The sequence below is a fragment of the Sceloporus occidentalis genome, unplaced genomic scaffold (assembly GCF_023333645.1).
Source record: "Sceloporus occidentalis isolate IW3139 unplaced genomic scaffold, rSceOcc1.0.p SCAF_1, whole genome shotgun sequence".
Taxonomy (NCBI): Eukaryota; Metazoa; Chordata; class Lepidosauria; order Squamata; family Phrynosomatidae; genus Sceloporus; species Sceloporus occidentalis.
The window spans coordinates 284,783,179-284,807,798 of record NW_028316981.1 but is presented as its reverse complement, the minus strand read 5'-3'; the positions used below and the strand labels follow the sequence as shown (position 1 = coordinate 284,807,798).

Below are 24,620 nucleotides of genomic sequence, written 5' to 3'. Positions count from 1 at the left end.
TTACTCACAAAATATTTGAAGGTATGACAATTTGAAAAAAAAATCATACTGAGCTCTCTATGTGCTAAGAACTTACAAATGATATACCACTCTCCTACAACAGTTCCAAATCCCCCCCCCCCCAGGACAAAATTGCTCATTTATTCACATCACTCTTGATATGGACTGGGAATCTGCACATGGAACAATGGGGTTAGGTTCTCCTAAAGTACAAAACAGAAAGGCAGGAGGCCTCTTGGGATTTAACAGAAGAGAACAAACAAAAAAGAGGACATGGATTTCCCACTTTATTTTAATTGAAGTAATAAACATGGGTCTTCAGTTAACATTTGGGAATGATAATACAGAAAGGCAAACAGAACATAAAATATTATTTTTTAAAAACAAAAAGCACCATATGGAAAACACAAAACAAAAGTAAATGTTCAATGAAATCTTACAATTTAATTTTGGTAGTAAGAACCTGAACTACAGTGTAGACAGTTGGGTACTTGTCTAGTTTCTTTACTCAACAGGCAAGGAACAACATTAATCTCAAGAGCTAGGTTTCACCCCCTTCCATGGACAGTCCAGAGGGCTGGATCATGTCTTCTAAAAGCACCTTGCTCAAAGTGCCAGATGTCATCTGACCTGTTTTGCCTTTATCCATACAGAGGGAAGCACAAAATGCCCTCCTTTCCACAGAGAAAAACATTCAGCTGGCTGGAGAAATAAGTCCTACAGGCATGCTGGAGCAGCCCAGTTTCATGCTGACTTCATCTGCTGCTCATCCCCCAAATGGGACTGTGAGTGGTGAACAAAAGAGTGAACCCAGAAAAGCCGCTCCTTCAATCTCTGGCCAAATCATGTGCTGATTATGTCCACTGTTCACTGTCACAACTATGGTGGTCAACAAAAGGGCTCTGCTGGACCTCTGAAGTCATGAATGAATCTGCTTTACTTTTTCTTCACCTTCCCTGACTGGGGAAGGCACAAGAGCTGGACCAGGACAAATATGTACTGCCTTGGTCATACTACCTAGGCAGGTGAGCTGCTCCCCCAGCCACCCTTGCTCTTCCTATAGGTTTCTCCAACTGGAAAAGATGAGGAACAAGCAAAACAGGGTCAGCTATTGCCCTGGGGAGCATACTTTGACATTGTTCTACTGCCCCCTCCCCCTTTTAAAGAGCCTTTGACTTAAATGAAGAGGGCCTTTGCATGAGGCCCTGCAGACTGAATGAGGTAGGCTGATTTTGGCTCAGGAGCTGGAGGTTCCTCATTCTTGCCTTCATCAATGTCCTTCTTTCAGAAAATATTGCATGACAGTCAACAGTTCAATTCATCCATCATCATCACTGCTGCTCCAGGCATCTTCATATGCAGGGTTTAATTGATGCGGGTTAGGCAACTAAAAGAAAAAGGAGGAAGGGGAAGAATCACAATCTCACAATGCTAACTCATTAACAGATGCCGTATAACCCCATGACTACAGAAGGTGGAAATACTTCTGTCTCTGATTATAGGAAATGTTTCAGCATGTACCTTTTAAAAATATTTCTATGCTTTGTGTATTCATACAAAGTAAGGGCAGGTTTCTGTCCTAGATTAGGAAATAATGCATGAATGGACACAAATCTTTCTTGGTGGGGGAGGGGGAATCCCTATTAGTTTCTTAGATATGTCAGCAAAAACAAAACAAAACAAAAGAACCGAATGTGACCTTTCAGTCAATTATTTTCAGTTCTGCAACCTGCTTTATTCTGTGGTTCATTCTCAAAATAATGTGGTGTTTCTGGCAAAAATGGTTGAAAGGAATGAGAAGCAGAAAAATCAAGGTTTTTACAGCCAGCAATACTAGAAGGGAGAAATATTAGCTCTGGCCATGCCAATAACATTATCTTATTTTGTACACCTAACAGTGATTACACACAATCCTGAAACCTAAGACCATGTTACATCACCCGTGCACTAAATTAAGCAGGTAGAATTCTGTGATATACCCAGCCCTGTGTCACAATAGCATAAAGTGAGATAAAAGACCATGTTCAGATTTGAAGAGCTGCAAAATCACTTCACCAATCATTAAGAATCCTTTCTTACATTGGTTCCAAGTGCTCTCTGAAGAAACACATCCATAGATGCTCTAATACTAGTCTTGCAATTTACCTTTTCAGAAGTATCATCAGGTTCTGGCTTTCTCAAAGATGGTACCCAGGCAAGGATATTACCATCTCTGCCACTGCTATACAGTTCCTGCCATTAAAAAATATAAAGTCATGGAGCAGTTTTGGAATACTAAAGGAAAAATGTTGACAAAGACAAATATGAATTGACAATACACCCCATTAAATAATTCATAAAGCTAGGAATTCAGAACACCCTTGTTTATTTTTAATGTTATTTTGGCTCCAGAAAAGTAAAATATTGGAAAAAGAAAACTCAGGAGAGAAAAAAACCCATATTCTTCTGTCTTTCTACCTACATAAACACTTCTCCCCTCAGTGATGAAAAACTGGAGCTACATTGTTTTAAGGAAAACTAGCTACTCTTCCTGCTTTGTTTCCTACAACATTTGTAGGGCCATACAAGTGTACTGTTACTACCAGTGATGTTAAGGAGGGGTCAATAGTAATGTAAGTGAATGGGAAACTCCACAAAATCAGTACTTTATGCCAATCTGCCCATTCTGGCATCCTCCAGAGGTGTTTGACTACAATTCCCACCATCATAACCCAACACTGCCAATAATGTGATCATGGGAGTTGCAGTTTCTGGAGACTGCTCAGTTGGAGAAAGCTGTTTTGTGCCATTTTAAGTGTTTTTAAAGTGACAGGTGTGGCAAAAAACCTGACAGTGCCTAACGAGACTTGCTCAGAATACATTTTAGCTACTGTTGAAAATAGCACCCCTAGAAAGTCCTACTGTGCCACTTCATTATGGTGCTGAGGTGACAAGAAAGGCTATGCTAGTGGAGTATTAGTTTTTACTAAATTTTACTAGAATTATAAAGTTTTGAGCAATGACTCCGAGGTAGAATGTGTGTTATCTAACAATCAGCCAAGTGAAATTTAGAGAAACAGCATCAGAATGATGATCACCATATAAGAAGTCGGCTACAGCAAGTATGCATGGAGAAAATTGCAATCTGCATCAGTGAAAGAACTATCCACATTGATGGAATTGATGTGGAGAAATTTTCTAAAGCAAAGTTTACACCTGGTTATAGAAGTGCTGGGGGAAAACACTTTCAAAAACAGGTCTTAGATCCAAACTAACATACGATCCTTTTGGTTTACTAAAATTTTTGAAAATGTACACTATGTATGAATACAAACACTCACATGATGTTACAGGAATGTGATTGCTATCAAAAGGCACTCTCCGTAGTAGCTCAGATGGTATGAAGGTAACTGCAGAGCATGTTGACCAATTCCATTGTTTGGCTAAAATGGCTCTCTAGGTTATGTGTTCTGCATTACATATCTATGTTACAAAGAGATTAATCTTTATTTGAGGGCTAACTCTATCTGACCTCTAGTTGAAATGCCATTATGATAATGCTACCATGCCTTTTTAGACTTTTCTATTCTATAAAGCAGCCATTGCCTGTCCATTAAGGTCAGAGGTTATAAATGGATGTGCCAGACCATCTACTATTTGTCTCCCTATGAGTGTAGTGGTGTTGTTGTTTTTTAAATATTCTAACTGGCTTTTAATAGTATAATTAATCTATTTTTTTCTATGTAATTTTTACTATATTTGATATGGAACTTTCTGGATTATGTGGGAAACTATCTTACATCTGAACCGTGAGAAAAAGGTGGGATGCAAAAATGGAGAGCAGGAAGGGATTTCAGTTGTCAGCTAATCCAACTTCAAACAAACCTGTACCCATTTTTCAAAATTATGAGTGTGCTTCTAGCTATTTGGCTGTGGTACAATTTTCACATTTTTGCAGTCTATTTTGCACCTGAAGGGGCACAGAGCAGAAAACTGGTCTCTACTCCCAGCACAATCATACATTCTCATCCATGCTAATTAACAGATGACCTGTCACATGCTAGCTGTTTCTTTTAATTGCAAGTATCAAGGATGGAGCTTGAATCTTCTGTAAGTTAGATTTTATGGCACTCACATCAAAATCAAAGCCATACCCTAGTTCCATCCAACCAATTTAGATATGATTTCCTACTAGCCATTTGACATAACAACTGTATTTCAAATCAAGACAGGAGGATGGCAAATAGCTTTATTCATCATTAGAACAAAACCAGCCCTTGGTGGTGCAGGTGGCACAGTGGTTAAATGCCTGTACTGCAGCCACTCACTCATAGAATCATAGAGCTGAAAGAGACCACAAGGGCCATCCAGTCCAACCCCCTGCCATGCATAAACCATAAGGTTGTGAGGTCAATACCAGCGAAGGGCTCAAGCTCGACTCAGGCTTGCATACTTCCGAGGTCGCTAAAATGAATACCCAGATTGTTGGGGGCAATTAGCTTACACGCTGTAAACCGCTTAGGGAGTGCTTAAGTGCAATGATAAGCAATATGGAAATGTACTTGCTATTGCTATTGGTGACACTGCACATGTTTTACCTGCAGAAAACCCAAGGTTTGAGCCCTGGCAAATGCAATTGAACTGGTAGCAGAAATAAGAAAATTATTTTCCTAAGACCTTGAAAAGCTACTCCTTGTCAGATGGGACAATATGAATCAAATGGACTAGTGGCCTAACACAGCTTCATTCATTCATAGCTCTGAAAAACATAGAAAGAAATCCTGAGGAAAGAATCTCCACATTCCGAATCTCCATTTAAATGGCAATTCCCTCAAATCCCATAAGTGCTTACCTGAAGATAAGGCTGGAACACACAGCAGTCGACTGAACTATAATGACCTCTAAGCATAGTTATTAGGTCTCCTGAATAAATTGTATAAATAGCAACAGTACTACTGTATGGCACAAATACAAATTCTGGACTGCAGCCATGAGACACAGTGAATTTGAGTCCTTTTCTGCTCTCGTTGCATACCTTCCCATAATTTACCTGTGAATGCAAGGTGACAAACGTTAACCCTTCATATGGCAAAATGTGTGTCCATTGATAGTTAATCACTTTCTAAAACTGGAGCTTAATTTCTACAATTGAGATGTTAAATATATTCTGTTGTTTTCCTTCTACGGTTGCACAATAGCATTTTAAATTCTAACCTGAATTTAGCAGAATAAAATGTATGACTAAGCTGTGCCCCCTCCTTTAAAGAAAACACAATGCTAATTTTATTTTTCAGGTAGAGAATTTGCAATTAACTAGCCAAAAAACTTTTTTGGGTAAATATAAAATTAGGAGGGATAGGTAGTACACCAGAAGCCAGGATCAGAATTCAAAATTACTTTACCAGATTAGGAAGCTGTGCCAAAACTAACAAAATTAATGTCAATGGGGAGAAATGTAGGATACTACACTTGGGCAGTAAAGACAAAATGCACAGATATAGGATGGGTAACACCTGGCTTGACAACAGTACATGCAAAAGGGATCAAGGAGTTTTAGTGTATCACAAGATGAACATGAATCAGCAGTGTGATGCAGCGGCTAAGAGAATCAATGCAATTCTAGGCTGCATCAGTAGGAATATAGTGTCTAGATCGAGGGAAGTAATAGTGCCACTCTGCTCTGCTCTGGTCAGACCTCATCTGGAATATTCAAGAAAGATGTTGACAAGCAAGAGCATGTCCAGAGGAGGGTCACCAAAATGATAAAAGATCTGGCAACCGTATCCTATGAGGGGTGACTTAGGCCCGTTACAGATGGGCCTTAAAGTACGTGCTGAGCACGTACTAGGGTGAGGAAGTGGCGGCTCTTCCACACACCCCCGTACAAAATGGCAGTGGCCGTTCCACACGACTGCCACCATGACTATGTCACAACCGCGCCGCCTCCAAACGAACCGGCGCGGTTGTTACATAGTGGGGCAGCGCGAGGGCGCTTAGTGTGCCCTTTCCGCGGCCCCGGAAGGAGCTCCGTTTCAGAGCACCTTCCAGGTTTGCATCACTGGGCGCAGCCTTTAGATGGCTGCGCCCAGCGATGCAGAGGAGAAAGGGGCTAAGTGGCCTCTTTCTCCTCCTCCCCACCGCCGTGGGGTGTCCTTGGGGCTTGAAGCCCCAAGGACACCCCTTTCCAGGCCTCGGGGAAGTGGCCTTTTGCCGCTTCCCCGTGGCCTGGAAAGCGGTGGATCGGGGCTTCAGCGGCTGCCGCTCTGGCCGCTGAGGCCCCGATCTGGCGGGGAAAGGGGTGGGTGCAGGCCGCCGCTTTTCGGCGGTCTGTAACGCGCCTTAGAGAGCTGGGTATATTTAGCATGGAGAAGGTTAAGGGGTGACATGATAGCCATGTTGAAAAATTTGAAATGATATAAGGAAGAGGAGCAAACTTGTTTGCTACTGCTCTAGAGACTAGGACATGGAACAATATGCATTCAAGTTACAGGATAAGAGACTCCATCTAAACTTTAGGAAGAATCTCATGATGGTAAGAGTTACTTGACAGTGGAATAAGCTGTCTCAGAGAGTGGTGGAATCTTCTTCTTTGGAGGTTTTTAAACAGAGGCTGCATGGCCTTCTGTTGGGAGTGCTTTGATTGCGTATTCCTGCATGGCAGGGTGTTGGATTGGATGGCCCTGGTGGTTTCTTCCAATTCTATGGTTCTTTGGAAAGGCCCGATACTAAAGACCAAGCAGCAATGTTACAGATAACATAGGCTGTAAAATGAGAAATAAAAGGATGGAATTTTGAATGTATTAATCTCCTGCCCTTATAGACAGTATGAATCTTGATTTTCAATGTAACAAATGAATGGTTCATTCAGTTCATCATTATCTGTAGCAGTTGTGGGAAAAGTGCAGTTTATGGACTGCATGAGGTCCACATGGCTGTTTTTATGGATCCTGCCCTCTCCAGCCAGAAAAAAAAAAGATGGCAAAAAGTGTTCCCCACTCACTCAGTCTAGAGGAGCAGCAGTTTAGCAATATAACTAGCTGAAGTCACCCAACTCCAAAATGTCAAAAATAAAATGTTAGTGGACTTTAGTAACTCCCCCTTCCTTTTTACCATTTTTTGCTTATTTTGATGCTTGATGCTGCTAGTCCCTAAAATCTCTGAAGTTGCCCATTCCAGTCATTTCTGACTGCCACTGTCTCACCAGCATTTCAGAGAGGGAACTTTCGTAATCCCACCCGCTGGGGAAGACAGGGAACAAACCTAGGATTTCCACAAACACTCTTATTTACCATATATACTTGACTATAACTCAACCTCATGTATAAGTTGAGGGGAGCTTTGGGGGCCAAAATTATGGATTTTGATATGACCTGTAGATAAGTCTAGGGTAAAACATGGGGGCATTTAACAAAGAATGTAAAGGATGATGCAAAGGAAAATGATGCCAAAGAACTTGGAACATTCTGGCAGGCATAGTTGTTTGTGCTAAAGGCTGGGTCTTTAAACCATGCCCTATGAGGAATGCCTTAGGGAGCTGGGTATGTTTAGCCTGGAGAAAAGAAGGTTAAGAGGTGATATGATAGCCCTGTTTAAATATTTGAAGGGATGTCATACTGAGGAGAGAGCAAGCTTGTTTTCTGCTGCTCCAGAGACTAGGACCCGGAGCAATGGATACAAGCTGCAAGAAAAGAGATTCCACCTCAACATTAGGAGGAACTTCCTGACAGTAAGGGCTGTTCGACAGTGGAACACACTTCCTCGGAGTGTAGTGGAGTCTCCCTCCTTGGAGGTCTTCAAACGGAGGCTGGATGGCCATCTGTCGGGGATGCTTTGATTTGGATTTCCTGAATGGCAGAGGGTTGGACTGGATGGCCCTTGTGGTCTCTTTCAAATCTATCATTCTATGGATGAAAGAGTAGAAGGGATCCATGCTTCTTTTTGGTACTCCCAGGATGGACTAAGCTCTTGCCTTTTACCAATTTATTCAGAGAAAGGGGATGGCTCATATATATAAAATATATGAGTTAAGGTATAAGCACTTTCATTGACCCGTGGATAAGTTGACCTAGGTTTTTTGGGTCAATTTTTGACTAAAATTTCTAGACTTATACATGAGTATATACAGTAGTTAAAAGTACAGTATATTAATCCATTCTGTCCATTAGGGTTCCCAAGAAAACAGAATAATATAGAACATGCTAGCAAGTTATTATGAAGTTATGCCATGTGTTTGTGACATGTTTGTGACAAGTTAGATAAGAGGTAATTTTCAAGACAGGCTGAGGATATCTTTCTGAATATCAATTGTTGGTTCCCTGGCTGTTTTTTTTTTTAAATAAAAACCTGTTTACAATTAACTAGGTGTGGTCATGGGAAAAACTTTACTAAGTTGCAAAACTTTGTGCTTTATCCCCAAATGTCATTAAAGCACACACCTAGCAGTGTGCCTTAATTCATGTTAATCATGTGAACAGGTGTAACATTTGTTGTATCAAAGAGATGTAATAAATGCATACATATTTGCAGCATAAATGTAATCAATTGCATGTACAATCAAATTTTATTGTACATAATGAAAGCTCTCTTAGGTTGGTGATATTACATGTAGGGATGGGCCAACTTTATAAGGCCTCTAGAAAGCACTACAGTTAGTGTCAGTGTGGTTCAGTGGTTTCAGTGTTGGACTACGACTTGGGAGACCAGGATTCGGCCATGGAAACCCACTGGGTGACTCTGGGCAAGTCACACTCTCGCAAGTTTCAGAGGAAAGTCAAGGCAAAACTCATTGAACAAATCTTCCCAAGAAAAACCCATGATAGGTTCACCTTAGGTGTCACCATAAATCAGAAATAACCTGAAGGCACACAAAAAGAAGAAGAAGAAGAAGAAGAAGAAGAAGAAGAAGAAGAAGAAGAAAGCACTATAGTAATTTTACCTCTTGCTTGAAAAACAAATACATGGTCTCTGTACTTATTGTTACGGAAGAAAATAAGTTGAAAGCTAGTTTGTTGAACACAGCATCACGGATTTGTTATAGCAGCATTAGCATTGGCACAGCAGCATACTGGGCACAGTGGAAGGTCACCTGTACCCCATATCAGCAGGTGCTGCAAACCATTGATGCAAATTAGCCTAATGACTAAAATATGTACAAACACAAAAATCTGTTCACATGTAACATGTTAGCCTAGTTTTGCCAACTGCCATGGCACATAAACAGTACTGTACCTCTACCTAAAATCAGCAACCTGACAACTGGTTTGATTTCCACTGTCAGAAATTGTTTACAATAATGATGACTGGAAAATGCGAGAAATAGACAACTATTATTTTTGTACTATGTGAATTCAGCAAAGCTGCACACTATGTTGTGCCTATAGTTTTGTACATGAAATTGCTTACAGGATTTCCAGATAATACTTTATTCTTCATCATTAAAATTAAATTACACATTAAGATTTATACATTTCTCCTATTTTTAATATGACTGACCCAATTCAGAAAGTGATTTACACATATCTAAAGAAATACTTGCTGAAACTAAGATTTGTTTCAAAAAGGCCTTTACTTCAAAACAAACTGTAAGACCATTTTAAAAGTTGCTTGTCTCCTATAACAAAATATTAACTTGGTGGTGTATAGGTTTTCTGCAATGAGAACTATTCAGTAATACATAAAAATGAGTATCTAGATGCATATTTTAAAAGAGGTTGGCTTAGGTTCTAAGTCGTTCTTCTGTTCATTTCTGCCAAGACTGCCTTCCAGCTACAACCCTGCAGAATATACTCCATATATTTATAAAGGGTTTTTGCAAGGTATAGCTAACTAAAGAAGGAAAGGAAAGGGCAAAAAGCCCCATCTTGTGAATGTAATCTTTTTTTGTTTGTAGAAAATAAGCTACAATCTAAATTTCTGTACTTGATTATCTTCTAGGCTAAGAAAAAGCAGAAAGGAGAGAAACAGGATGTAGCTCACTATAGCAGATTATGAAGTCATCATGTGTTGCACTGAAGTCCTAAACAGTGCAGACAACATTCTTCCAGAGATCAAGCTCTGAGGTGAGCATTTCTTAAACACTAGAGTGGAAGGGGGTCTAGAAGCAAGGAAGTTATAACTCATGGGCTAAATCCAACATAGTGCTGGAAATGTTCATTCCTGTTGAGTAGCATGAGATTAAATAAGTTTTAACTGTACATTGCATTTAGGTCCACATAGTCATTTTAAAAAAGATATATTTTCATCATGAAGCAATCATCAAGGATTAACATAATACTGTACTTCAACTGCATTCCCTCCCTATTTCTTGCCTCACATTGTCACTGCCATACGACAGCTTTAAACCAATCATGTTTCAGCCTTTAATAATAATGCTTGGAAACAATGCCACTGCAATATCAATCATTGAATTATGTTTTTATGTAAGGAAACTTAACTCTTCCCACACAAACTAGAGATTAACTGCTTGAGCTATTATAACAGAAACCAAGAGAGACAAGATCTTAAGATGGTGCCTTCAAGAGATCTTGTCCTGATAGCAGAGCACTGAGTCTAAGAAGGTTGCTTTCAGCCAAAACCACTATGGCTTCCTTTATTCTGTTAAGAAAACATCATTTAGTAAAATATTTTTTCAAAAGAAATGCAAAGGGGTGGGGGCCAATTTTCAAACCCTCTGGCCCATGGAAGGCTGCATCACCTGTGAATCACACCTGACAACTCTACTTCCAGGTATTTCAGGCTGTTTGAGGATTGAGATTTTCCCCTTAAGAAAATCACTGCTCCAGAAGACCATTTCCTTCACCTCTGCCTCTGATATATGTTAAACCAATTATCCAAATGTTATTAGCCTGCATGAGAAGACCTTCATTTCCAAGTTCATTTTTATATCTCTAGTGGATCCTTCCCACTTCGGAGGGTTTGGTTCTGCCCCATGCACAGATGGCAAAAAAAAAAAAAAAAAAAAAAAAAAAAAAAAGCACACACACATATAAGTCACGTGATATATTATTCAGTGTGTGGACATGTCAATGCCCAAAATATAGGTCACGGTGATCCACAAGTGGTCAAATCTGTGGATCGCTATCCTGCTGATACAAAAAGTCCAATATACGTTGAATGTGAACAGCAAAAGGCTATCAAGACATCATATACTATACAAATATTTTAAATACATAAATTAATAGCTGCATCTAAACAGGATGTACATAAGAGAAATGTACTTCCTTGTTGAAAAAAATCTCTTTCTCTCTTTCTCACTCACACAAAGCAGAACTTTTAAACAAGCTTCCCAGAAAGAACTACATCACTATATAATCAGAAGCAAAAAGGTAATATTTGAACATTCTTCATACTTGACCTATATTTAATTTGTTTTTAATTTCCTCTCTACTGGTCTTGCATTGCAAAACAAAAACCCTCATATCATAATCCCCCTCACAATACATATATCCAAATTATCCAAATTCTGCATTGCAGATAAAACCACAACACCTTACCAATGTGTTCTTCCCACTGGAACTGTTCCAGAGCCTCATGCGGTCATCTGTACCAATTGTCAGAAGGTGAAGCCCATCATTTGTAAAACACAAGCCATTAACTCTTCCATTGTGGGCAGTATTTACTGTCAAAAATATGAACAATTATAATTCATATCAAGTGCAAGACAGCAAGATAGAAAACTCAATCCAGCAATATTTCATTGCTATGTTGCAAAAAACCTGTAATACGTAGGGGGTGGGGGAGGCCTCAGACTTGTATTCTGTTATACAGCAATGTTTCTTGTCAAGGCTGAGACCAAATATTAAACTACTGTGCAGAGGAACATGGTTTCATTTTCCAGGAAATCAATGAACACACATAATGCATGGAATACTTGCTATTTCCTAAACTAAAAGCTCCAGAAATAGTTGTTTTTCCCATGAGAGAGATGGGCCAGTCCCTTATTCATTATGGTACTCCAATGTGACCCTTTTTGAGGTTTGGTGACCAGAACTAGGCAGAGTATCCCAAGAAAGACTACATCATAGATTTTGATAAAGGCATTGTGATATTGGCAGTTTTATTTACCACAGCTGGCCCCAATGAAAACTAAATAATTTGGTGTCATCAGTGATTTTGGCCACCAAATTGCTTATTCCTCATTTCAGTCTAAAAACACTGGTCCCAACACAGATCTGGGAATAGGGGACCCACTGTTTATATTGCAAAAATCAATTATTTTTTTCAGTTATGACTGGTCACTTGATTAGCATGTTATTCCTGAGAGAGAAAGAGATACACGATAACAAGAAATACTGAAAATAAAACAGAAAGCAAAGATTTGGTGAAAAGTAATCCAAAAATCCTGAAGACTATTGCTGTAATTATTTCACATTTACTAAGTTTATGATTCATATGATTCTAACTTTATGATTAATAAGATTCTCAATTGTAATTAACACATAAGGTAATGATGGGCAATCTGAATCACAGCAGAGATTAGCACCATGAAGATATGGATTCATATCAGGATTCTAAAAATCCTAGCTTTTGAGAATGGAGTGGCAGAGACAGGCAAAAGAGTATGATCCAGGTAAAGTTTATCATGGGGCCAAAACACTGCAGAAATAATCCAGTTTGACACCACTTTAACTACCCTGGCTCGATGCTAGGGAATTCTGGGAACTATAGTTTTGTGAGACATTTAGCCTTCTCTGTCAGAGAGCTCTGGTGTTCCCAACAAACTACATTTCCCAGAATTCCCTAGCACTGAGCCACAGCAGCTAAAGTGGTGTCAAACTGGATTATTTCTGCAGTGTGTTTTGGCACAGGATCAATGTCCATTAGTTTCACTGGAGAAAAATTAAACACATCCTCAGTGATCAAATTGAAATCACAACTTAAATGACTGCCTGATTCACACACAAAGTTCTGAGTAATCACAATCACAGAGATTTGAAAGAGGTGTAGAAAACCTCTTTGGGGGTAATCGCTTAGGGGTAGGGTTGCCATAATTCTCTACCACAAACCAGGACAAAATGTAGGACAAAATTTAGACCAAAATGCAGGACAATTGTAGGATAAAATTTAGCCCAAAATGCAAAACATTTAGGGTCCGCCATTTTTCTTAAATGTCCTACATTTTGGCCTAAATTTTATCCTACAATTGTCCTGCATTTTGGTCTAAATTTTGTCCTACATTTTGTCCCGGTTTGTGGTAGAGAATTATGGCAACCCTACTTAGGGGCCATTTGCCAGAGTGAGTGGAGCTGAAACCAGTGTCACTGCCACATGTCAGCTTCCTGTACATGTCTAAGTCTGGCCAGAGCCAAAAGTGGGCAGGGATACCTCCTTTCAATCTTTCACTTTCTTTCCCCTTATCTCTCCCTCCTTTCCTTCTTGGCCCAGCTGGGGTTTCCAGGAAAGACAATTCACTCTTGCCACCTTGCAGAGAACCTTTGACATTAGTCAGTGAACTACAGGTTGGCTATTTTAGAAGATGGGGAAAGAATCTTCATATCGTGCTCCGTACTGATCAATTTACCAATTTTAAGATGGATAATAATAAAGTCCTACTTTGATATAAAAGTGCATGGCACTAATCCTGTCATACGGATGTGAAGTGTATTGCCTATCTATATCAATTACCTGCTTCAGAAGATGCTTTTGACTTCTCACCATTATACTGATCAAGAGTAAGCAGACAAGCAGAAGCCCTCCTCACATCCCACAATTTCACTCTACTGTCAGCACTAAGAGGAAAAACAACAAATGCCCTGTATTGATTTACAAGAAAGAACGACTGTTTCCATGTACCTTATTCTGACAAAGTGGCAACTGATGAGCTTATTTTGTTTTAGAACTTCTTCATTAGTTTTCTTCTGTTAGCCGTATTCAACAAATGAATGTCTCTGTCCTCTCAGTTTAAACACAAATTAGTTGCTCATTTTCCCAAATGCAAAAAAGTTCCTGACCCTATTGCATACATATGAGGAGAGAAATTAAGAAGAACTTCCTAACTGTTCTGGATCTCAGCAACAACCCATTTCTTAGCATATGCTCCATGCATTTAATTCTGAATGGGTGGTGGTGGGGGAACACAACAAAATATGAAGGGACGAATCTCTCCTTGCTTTGAGATCTAACAACTTAATAGTTACTTCTTTGCTGATTTATCAACTACAGTCATCCCTCCATATTTGCGGCTTTGATATTTGCGGATTTGATTATTCACGGATTTCATTAATATGTTCTCTCTAGGACTGTCTAGGTCCTCCAGTGCAACTCTGTGGTCAACTTTAACTAAAAGTTGCACTGAAAGACCATTTGTTGCTACTCCAATGCCATTCTATGGTCAGTGTATGTTGGACATTGACCACAGAGTTGCACTGGAGGACCTAGAGATTCCTAGAGAGGTGTCCTCTCAGGTAAAAACAGTGTTTTTGTTATTTGCGGTTTTTCCATATTCATGGGGGTCTTGTTCCCCTAACCTTAGTGAATATGGAGGGACAACTGTACACTTTTTGATCTTAGTCCTCAAAGCATCTTGCAACATTTAAAACAGCAACCATAAAAATGAAACAATTATTAATAAATCCAAACAAATCACATACCTAAACTCTCACAAGAATAGCTACATATTCTATGACCTATCACTAAATGATTCAGTATATTTAAATTGTCTAGCTGCTAAAAGCCATCATGGTTGGTGACAGGAGATTAGAAGTTTACTTCATGGCTACCTGATTTTTTTTTTGGGGGGGGGGCACCAATTCCTCCCCCAAGTAAATCAGTACCTTATTTGTTCCCACTGACTAGTTTTTTTTTCCTTTCCTTGAAACTCACTAGGGACCAGCAACCAATGGCCTGGGGACCACCACGAGTTCAGGGACCACCACTTTGCATAGAACTGGTTTACTTAACAACCTTTTTATCTATTCAGGAACTAGTTAAAGAAAACAAGCTAGTTTTTCATTTAGATGAATATAAACCAGATGTATGAAAAATTTACACAGCAGTCCAGTTTAACAATACAATAAGCCAGGGATGTGCAGGAATTCTGGTGCATTGTTTATAAAGTAGTAAGCTTCTATTGTGCCCAATCCCTTAAATCTATGGAAATCTGGTCTATGGTTTCCTAGCATGCAGAACAAGGCAGCTGTAGTTCCCCTTTTGGTTTATTTCTCCCCCTTTTGGTTTATTTCTCCTCCCAAACCGGGGGGAAAATCAGGGTCTTTACTGAGATTGCAGAAGGAGCAACTGGGCAGCATGCTGAATATTTTTTAAAGAACTATGACATTTTAAATTACACCATGAAAGCATCAGTTTTTCTTTCTTGGTCAACACTAACAGGGCATTTACTGAAGGAGTCTCTTAGGTAATAACTCAAGTCATGCATTGCCTGTTTCTATTTTATGAGCATGCATATTCACTTACAGATGTATCACAAAAATAATTGTGAATCAAGTACATATACTATTTCTGTGTCAATAAAAGCTTCTGCTCTTCTCCAACCAAATGTGCAAGTTTTGCTAATAATCTGAACATTTAGTTTTCCCTTTCCTTCTACCATACACATGTACAAATATTTCACATTCCATTCAAATAAAAACTTGCATTCACATTCCAGAGGAAAGACATACCAAACATAAGCTAAGTGAAACTCCTCCTGTTTCAATGTGAGAGTAAGAGATCACAAAAAAGAAAAAGAAAAAAAGTAGGCAACTTTCATTTTAATTATAACTATTATCAATTCTCTCTTTTACCTTGCAGTTGCTAAAATATATTCATAACGTGGTGACCAGGATACTGCTAGAATTTCCTGTTTGTGACCTAAAAATATGAAAGCATGTAAATGAGATGCATGCATTCAACCACTTATATACCATCAGTTTTGCCAGAATCATTTCCTATAAGTCATTTCTAAAGAGCTGTGGATAGTCCTTATCCCCACCTAACCCTCCTTCATAAGAGACCAAGTAAGGCAGGAGAGGGCTGACTGTGATAAATACAGGGTTTACGTTCTCTGCATTGCCTTGATCTTCCTGTCATGTGTCCAAATGTACACATTAAGGAAAGATGGTGAGAAATAACACCCTGCTTTGCCTGGCTGGGCTTCTTTCTTATATTAGCATTGTGCCCACATGGGAAAGAATTGTATTTCATGGTAATGGTACATATAAAAATTAGACATGTTTCTAAATCGAGAATAAAATGGAAGATATTGGTGGATGTAAGGGAGAGAGGGGGACTGTCTCTCCCAGATCTAAGATTATATTTTCACGCAAATTGCCTGGAATGGATTTTGGAATGGGCTAGATTGGAAAATGAAAACTTGTTAAATCTGGAAGGTTTCAACATTAGATACGGGTGGCATGCATACCTATGGTATGGGAAATTAACACAAAATAAAGAATTCAACGATCATATAATTAGAAGAACTCTGTTAAGAATTTGGGCCAAATATAAAGGGAAAATTTATAGACACATTCCGATATGGGCATCAGCACACGAAGCTTTCATGAAAAGAAGTAAATTAATTGATAGAGGATGGTTGAAATATAAAGATCTGGTGGAAAATGTGAAGGGAAAGATTCAAATGAAAAGCAGGGAACAATTGGAACAGGAGGGAATAGACATGGGTTGGTTTACATATAGGCAGTTATTAGGAAGATTCAAAGATGATATGAAACAATATGGAATAACGGTGGAAAAAACAGAATTAGATATGATAATAATGATAGAAAACAATGATAGTAAGGGGACGATCTCAAGATTATATAAATTTTGTTTAAAAATAGATGTGGAAGAAGAAACTATCAAACCTAGTATGATTGAATGGGCTAAAAATATTGGCAGGAATATTAGATTGGAAAATTGGGAAAGAGCGTGGGGTAAAGATTTGGACTTCACAGCGTGCGCTGATATTCGAGAAAACTTTATAAAGATGTTACATAGATGGTATCTACCACCGGTTAGAATTGCTAAAATGTATAAAACCAGAGGGATGAATTGTTGGAGGTGTGGTAAGCAATTGGGAACTTTCTATCACATGTGGTGGACATGCCCAGTCATTCAAAAATTTTGGAAAGAGGTATATAACTGTATAAGGAGTATGTATAATATAAGGGTGAAATTAATACCAGAAATATATTTGTTGAATATCATTACTGATAGTGAGGTAAGAAAATATTTGAAACCTGAACTTTATCTTATTATGACTGCAAGAATTGTAATTGCCAGAAATTGGAAAAATCAGGGAGAGATTGATGTTGATGAATGGCTGATAAAGGCAATGGATGTGATAGAGATGGACATGATTACCATATGTTTAAGAGATATAGACAAATACGAGGCAAATGATGAGGATATATGGAAACTCCTATTACAATATTGTGAAAAACGATGGTCCTGAATAGAAACATTAAAAAAAAAAAAAGACTTTAGGCTCTCAGAGTCCATGTAGAAGACTGAGGTCAGGTAATGATAGGATTGGAGTAGAGGAAGCCTCCCTGGAAGACAGACAGAAGGAGAGGTGGTACTCCCAGACGGTTTAGAAATAATAGAGTAAATAAGATAAAGGACTGAGATGTGAAAACCATAGTTCCGCTCAGCCAAACAGTTATGGATAATGGAACACTGTAGAGAGATGTAGTAGGGAAAGCTGACTATGAATCGAGGAATGAAAGTATAAATTAACAGCTGGATAGAAGAACAATTTACGATGTGATTAAGCAGAGGGAATCGATACCGGAGGCTTCTTTTGTGTGTTGGTTTATTTTATTTTGTTTGTTTGTTTGTTTTTTTGGGGGGGAGGGAAGAGATGTAACTAAGATTATGATTGAGATGTATCAAGGTTGCTTTTCTTTTTCTTTTGTGTATGTAAAGAGTATTTTTTAATAATAAAAAATAAATAAATAAAAATTAGACATGTTTCTGTATGTTTCCCAGCATAAACATATTGTCATCCAGATATTTTTTACTATAACTCCCATAATCCCTGGCCAATGGTCAGGCTGGTGGAGAGATGTACTCTAAACTCACCGGGATATATCAGAGGCATTCGGAGGGCACTAACTTGTTTAAACCCCTTTCAATTGGCAATGCAAAAGAATGAGCTGGAGACTTTCTTCATGCATAGAAAAAAGGCTCCTTGTACTGCTGGTCTTAGAGGGATTGTTCAAATATTAACACTAAGGGGTTTTTTTTGCTATGATATTCATATACGATACTGAATGTAAAATAAAAATATTTCTGTTTACAAATGAGTTGCTTTATTTTATCAACTTCCTAATAAATCCTTCACAAGTACTCCACAGACAGATAGTTTGCAATTCATCAGCTACTGTAAATTGACTTGGTTCACTAACTTCAGAACAGGCTCTAGGAACACTTCAATAAGCAAATCTTTGATTCTTTATTCTTATCCATTTTCCCTCTCCTGTATACTTTATTCTTTAAATTTGGGTAACATCTAAGAACAAGTTCAATATGGATTAAGTCAACAGACTGGTTTCTCTCACCTGTACTATGGGCTGCAGGTGCAGCAAATTTAATTCAACCTCTATAAATATTTGTTTTCTGCAAAGGAAATGTTGATTTTATGGTTTATTTAAATCAGATTTACTTAATTAGATTCCCTAGATACAGTCAAATGTATTCATACCAGAATACCTGAGTCAACATTTCACTAGCCTAGTTCCCTCCAGATGTGATGGACTACAATTTCTGTCATCTTCATTTACTATGAAAAGCTAACTTGTTTTCTCTGACTGCTAAGAAAATTCCCTACTTTACATTTTAATGAGGTAAAATTCAAACTAAATCAGTTTAAACAAATATCAATAGTTTTAAAGTGGCAATGTTTCTATTTCTTCAGACCCACAGAGCACTTCTTTACACAGTATAATTTACTCAAAGTAGTTATTGTCTAATATTAATGTTTCAGACAAAGAATTACCCTGCAGAATGTGAGAACAAGATCCAGACTTCAAATCGCAAAGCTGTACTTTCGGGTTTTTGGTACCAACTGTGACAGGAAAAGAGAAGTATGTATTAAAGAAAAGAAACACATTTAAATATTGCTTATTAAAAGGATGCAGAGAAAGCTCTAACTTTATTATAGTGAATACATTTTTAATCACAAGCATTTTTGTATTCTCAAATATTTTGCGAATAGCTACCATATATACTTATTATTATTATTATTATTATTATTATTATTATTAACCTTTATTTATAAAGCACTGTAAATTTACACAGCGCTGTACATACAATCTTTTTAATTGGACGGTTTCCTGCCCTCAGGCTTACAATCTAAAAAGACACGACACAAAGGGAGTGGTGGTGGGGAAGGGTCTCAAAATTTATGTCCAAAAATTGACCCCAAAATCCCAGGTCGACCTATTTACATGTCACTATGGAAACATGATAGCAGCTCTTTCAGATTTCCCCATGCAGTGCAGAGAGGAATTTAGCAAGAAAGAGCCAAGCAGAAAGAGTCCTGGGTGATTGATTGATATTGCTGTTTGTTTAAGAGTCCCCCTCCTGCCCCTGCGTCTGGCTGAAACAAAAGCTGAAACGATGAAGAAAAGTCTCAATGAGAGTCCCTCTCACTGAAGGAGCCTCCATGTTTTACCCTCGACCTACCCATGGGTCATGACAAAATCCCTAATTTTGGCCCAAAACCTGACCTCGACTTATACATGAGGTTGGCTTACAGTTGAATATCTACGGGTATATTTGGTACATTTCAGAAAGTTAAAATAAAGAGAACTGGATAAAATATGTTTCATTTCTCTACAAATTAATAGAAAGATATGTTTGATAAATGAAACATTTAGACACATGGACAAAAGTCAACTTGCTATACTATGCTATATTTGAAATTAGTTTTAACAGCAACTTAACCTATCTGAGCCATCCCTGACTTAGGCAATTCTTTTCGTTTTCTACCATTGCTGCATCTGAAATACTGATCAATGAATACAAGAACCATTAATGCATATTTATATAGAACAATGTCTTTGTAACAAATAACACAAAATTATTATATCTAATTAACAGTATAAGGTATTTTACATACTTTATTCTATATTACTATAAACTACTGTTTTGGTTAAACTCATTACTCTGATTTATGAAGCTCTTCAAAAGCATGTTGGGAAAGAGGAGGTACAAGAGCAAGTTCAGGAAAGAGCCATGGGCTGCTTGATTTTTTCTATCCCCACATCAAAGATGGTGGGTATTTTAATTTATAAAATAATATACAAATGTCTAGGGATAGTGGTAGCCAGACAAATACTATAGTAACACAATCCTATGACTGTTTAGTGAGAAATATGTCCTGCTCTGATCAGGAGAACAATTCCCCTTGTTTTTGTTAATTCATATCAGGTTGACCTCAATCAATGGTTTCTCCATGAATAAGAGACCAAGTAATTCTGTCATCAACAGCCCTGTGGAGATCTTGCAAATTCAGGGATGCGGCTTGCTTAACTGCATCTATCCACTTGTAATGCAATCTTCCTCTTTTCCTACCAACTTCTACCTTGCTAAGCATTATTGTTTTTTCCAGTCATGTCTTCTCATGATATGTTCAAAGTACAACAGTCCCCGTTTAGTCATCTAACTAATGGTGATAAGCTCTCCAGTTCTGGACGGGGTCACACTTCCCCTAAAGGACTGTGTTCGTAGCTTGGGGGTACTCCTGGACTTGTCGCTTCAGTTGTCATCTCAGGTGGATGCGACAGCCAGGAGTGCCTGTTATCAGCTTCGGCTGATACACCAGCTACGACCCTTCCTGGAACGGGAAAACCTAGAAACAGTTGTACATTCACTGGTAATCTCTCGTCTCGATTTCTGTAATGCGCTCTACTTGGGGCAACCCACATGCCACGTTCGGAAGCTGCAACTGGTCCAAAATATGGCAGCCAGATTGGTTACAGGGCGTTCAAAATTTGATCCTATTATACCTATCTTAAAATCCCTACACTGTCTGCCTATTAGCTTTCGGGCACAATATAAGGTGTTGGTCATTACCTATAAAGCCCTGCATGGCTTGGGTCCAGCTTACCTGAAGGAACGCCTCCTCCCATACAATCCTTCCCCCACTCTCAGGTCCCCTGGGAAGAATCTCTTGCAGTCTAAGAAAACCAGACTGGTAACAACTTCCCAGAGGACGTTTTCTGTTGAAGCTCCAAAAATCTGGAATGACCTGCCAGAGATCCGCCATATAACATCTTTGGAGGCCTTTAAGAAGGCATTAAAAACAGATCTCTTCTGGCAGGCATTCCCAAACTGCTTCCGGGCACACTTGGAATGTTCACTCTCTAGTTGAGAATTGTCATTTTTAATGGAATTTTAAGGTGGGAGGGAGATAGGGGATTGGATTTTATATGTTTTCCTATGTTTTTACTTGTGGTTTGTTGTGTTTTATTTTTATTGTTCTTATGTTTGTTGTTACCTGCCTCGATCCAATACAGGGAGAGGCGGGATACAAATAAATATCATCATCATCATCATCATCATCATAGCTTCTATGGAGAGTTCAGGCATGAATTGCTTAAGGACATATTTATTTGCCTTTTGGGCAGTGCAGGATATCCAGTGAATTCTCCTCCAGAACTCACACAGCAGCACATTGTGAGATTTTGGATGAGACAGTCCAAAATCACACAACAGCAACACCCAATGAAGACATCTTTAAAATCAGCAGCCTCAAAATATCCCTTGCTTAAAAGAAAGTATTTTGCAATAAACAATGATCACTGACAAATTAAAGAACATTCATACCATGTTAATTATCTAATGTGGGATGACATATCTGGATCAAACTGTAAGGGAGTCTTTCTGTATAAGCTGCTTACCTATTACTACTTTAAGAAAATATGAAATTCAAAACAGGAAATGTAAAATGAATACTAACCTGCAATTAAGCAATGCCTGGTAGCAATAGAAGACATATGATGACTGTATACAGTTCCCTCAAAATTAAACACATCTGCAGGCTGTCAATTGAAAGACAATGCACTGGTTAAGCATTTGCCTCAAATACTAATCTTAACAAGGCTCTTGCCTACACAATGATTACAAATGAACAATGTAAAATGTAGTATTCAACCACATTTGTGCAAATGTCATCAAAGTAATATCACACTTGTATTGGCAGATCATAAATTGAGGATTCTGCTGCAAAAATTATTCTAATCCTGGTAACTAAGGATGACATAGTCAGGGTGCTGGACAAAAAATCTTCAGTGTGAATAACAAATATTAAAACATTCATCACATGCCAAACACAAAGAGAAAAAGCAGCAGGAGAACTAAAATAATTATGAATGAAACTATAAGTAAAAAATAGAAAAGTAGAGCTTCTTTTCTGTCTGTGTCTACTAGAGTCAATCTACTTAATATTGTCCGAAATGTCACCTGTCCAACTAGGCTTCCCTTCCCCCAGTATGGATTGCTCTTTGCATCACTTTATGAGCCCTGCCGTAACCGCTGTAACCGCTGTCTAAGCAGCTCTACAAATGCTACTCACCCAGTTGTAAAAGCAAGGGGTGTACTAGAATGCTGATTCTTTATTAGACTGGGAATGTTTTGACTTTGAGAATGTTAAGTACCTCCTATGACTGGACCCAAGAATTAAATTTTACTTACTTGTAATGTGTTTGTGTCCCAGATTTTCAGTGTTTTATCAAATGAGCTTGATGTAAACATGCCAGTGTCATGGGGGTACCACTGAACTGTCTCTACGCTGAATTTGTGAACATCGGGGTGGCTTCTGCGACACAACCATAGAAGGACAAAGCTGACAAAAGGCCATAACTATTTGACATAACTATATGTAATACACTCAAGCATCTTGAATGGTAAATCCTTTAAGGGTCTAAGAAGCAAATCTCTGAAAGGAGAGACTAAGGAAGTGACAGCACTAATCTCATTTCAGTTCAGCTGGCCTAGAGGAAAGATCTAAAGCAAGGAAGGAATGAACTTCTTATTTATCTGAAGCACTACATCTTCCACATCCTTGATCTCTAAACCAGGGTTCTTAATGTCTGGTTTTCTAGGTGTTTTGGATTTCAAGTCCCAGAAGCCCCAACCAGCACAGCCCAATGGTCAGGCATTCTGGAAGTTAAGCTCTACAATATTTGGAACACCACAGGTTAAGAACTGAGAACTAGAGCAGTGCAGGCAGAAACCTCCTTATAAAAATATTTGGTGTTTACACTGGCAAAGTAGAATGTGGGCTCAAGAAAAAACTAGAAGTAACTACTCAGGAAGCCTATTAAATTTAAAAATCACATTTATTATTACAGGAAGTCCATCCCCAAACAGAAAGGGAGATAAGCAAAATAATTCAAGTAGTCTTTACTACAAGATCCTTGAAAACTGGTTTGTGTATAGGGGTAGACTGGCAACCATTGCTGAAGATGGGATGCCACAAAGTTAACCCCTTCTTAGAGAAAGGGAAGAAAAGGATTATCTTCCTTGAAGAAGGAGGAAATGGAGTCAACAGATGGATCTCATTCGGGTGAAGCAGATGGTTCAAAAGGTCCATGCTGCGTCTGCAATGTGGCCGGTTCACCCCAGAACCATGGCTGCTGAATGCGCCTGGCCTTGATCTGGGCTGCTGTCGTGGTCCTGAACCGAGCACCAAATAGGAACTGTATTTTACTGCTCCTTTTTGGGTAGCTTCTATGGAAAAGAGCCGCACTTGGGGTGGCATCCGGCCATCTTTGAGGCGTGCGTCACCTGAACAACATGTCTCCAATGCAGCCCAACAGCAGCCCTTTTGGGCCAGTGTTTGAGACCTCTGTTAATAGTTCTCTTGATTCCTTCCTATTTGTTGAAGTCACTTCCTTCTACTTCAAGGAAGATAATCAGTAGCTTTTAAAAAAGAAACTGCAGAAGCAAATACAGCATGGAGTTTGTGTCTGCATGCTCTCACCCCCTCCCTGGTTGAGTACTGGATAAACTTGGACACTTTCCAGATGAAGGGACTATTTCTGCTCTTTTTGCCTCAGTTCAAGGACACAGCATGATCTAAAGAAAGGGCCTAAATACCCTAAGGGGACCAGCTCTCATCTGAACTTGGAAGTTAAGCAGGAACAGTCCTGGTTAGGACGTGGATGAGAGACCACCAACGAATACCAGGTGATGTAGGTTATAATTCAGAAGGAGGAACTTTCTGAATATTCCTTGCCTAAGAAAACCCTATGAAATTCATAGACTTGCCATAAGTTCACAGGTGACTTGAAGGTACATATATAGACATGACCTAAAGAAACTCTGTCACCTATTGGATAAAGAATGAATCACAGCTCTAGGACCCTGACAGTTTTAAAAGCCATTGTTCCTTCTTCTACTGGATGTACAATAGGAATGAGCAAGGGCAGCCATATAGATGTTACTGGACTACATTTCCCAGTTTTCCTCACCACTGGATACGCTGGCTAGAGCTCACAAGAACTGCAGTCCCACAATATCTCAAGGGCTGCATTTTGCTTACCCCTCTTTACAAAATGACATTTCTGATATGCCTCCCCCCCACAAAGGGTATGCTCAAACAGTATGAACCATTCTTGCTTTTTCTGCTAGCAAATGAGAAATAATGAAATTAAGATACTAAATACTGTTAAAATGTGTAAGGCAGGCAATAATAG

At 38.7% G+C, this 24,620-nt stretch overlaps 1 protein-coding gene across 4 annotated transcripts in view; it reads right to left on the bottom strand.

The window, feature by feature from the left end:
• Positions 1–270: 270 nt before the first annotated feature.
• Positions 271–24,620, bottom strand: part of ERCC8 (ERCC excision repair 8, CSA ubiquitin ligase complex subunit) — a 29,217-nt gene continuing 4,867 nt past the window's right edge. Inside the window, exons 4-12 of one of the 4 annotated variants that reach the window (XM_089495339.1) lie at positions 22,615–22,738; positions 21,881–21,962; positions 18,914–18,982; positions 15,720–15,786; positions 13,603–13,706; positions 11,472–11,596; positions 4,832–5,029; positions 2,146–2,232; positions 271–1,387 (exon numbers count right to left, since the gene is read on the bottom strand). In XM_089495339.1, the coding sequence (XP_089351465.1) occupies positions 1,319–1,387; positions 2,146–2,232; positions 4,832–5,029; positions 11,472–11,596; positions 13,603–13,706; positions 15,720–15,786; positions 18,914–18,982; positions 21,881–21,962; positions 22,615–22,738 (925 nt within the window). In that variant the 3' untranslated portion in view covers positions 271–1,318. Of the gene's footprint in view, positions 1,388–2,145; positions 2,233–3,320; positions 3,463–4,577; positions 4,739–4,831; positions 5,030–11,471; positions 11,597–13,602; positions 13,707–15,719; positions 15,787–18,913; positions 18,983–21,880; positions 21,963–22,614; positions 22,739–24,620 lie in introns of those variants that run through there. The other 3 variants (XR_016277766.1, XR_016277767.1, XM_089495351.1) reach the window with 3 other exon arrangements.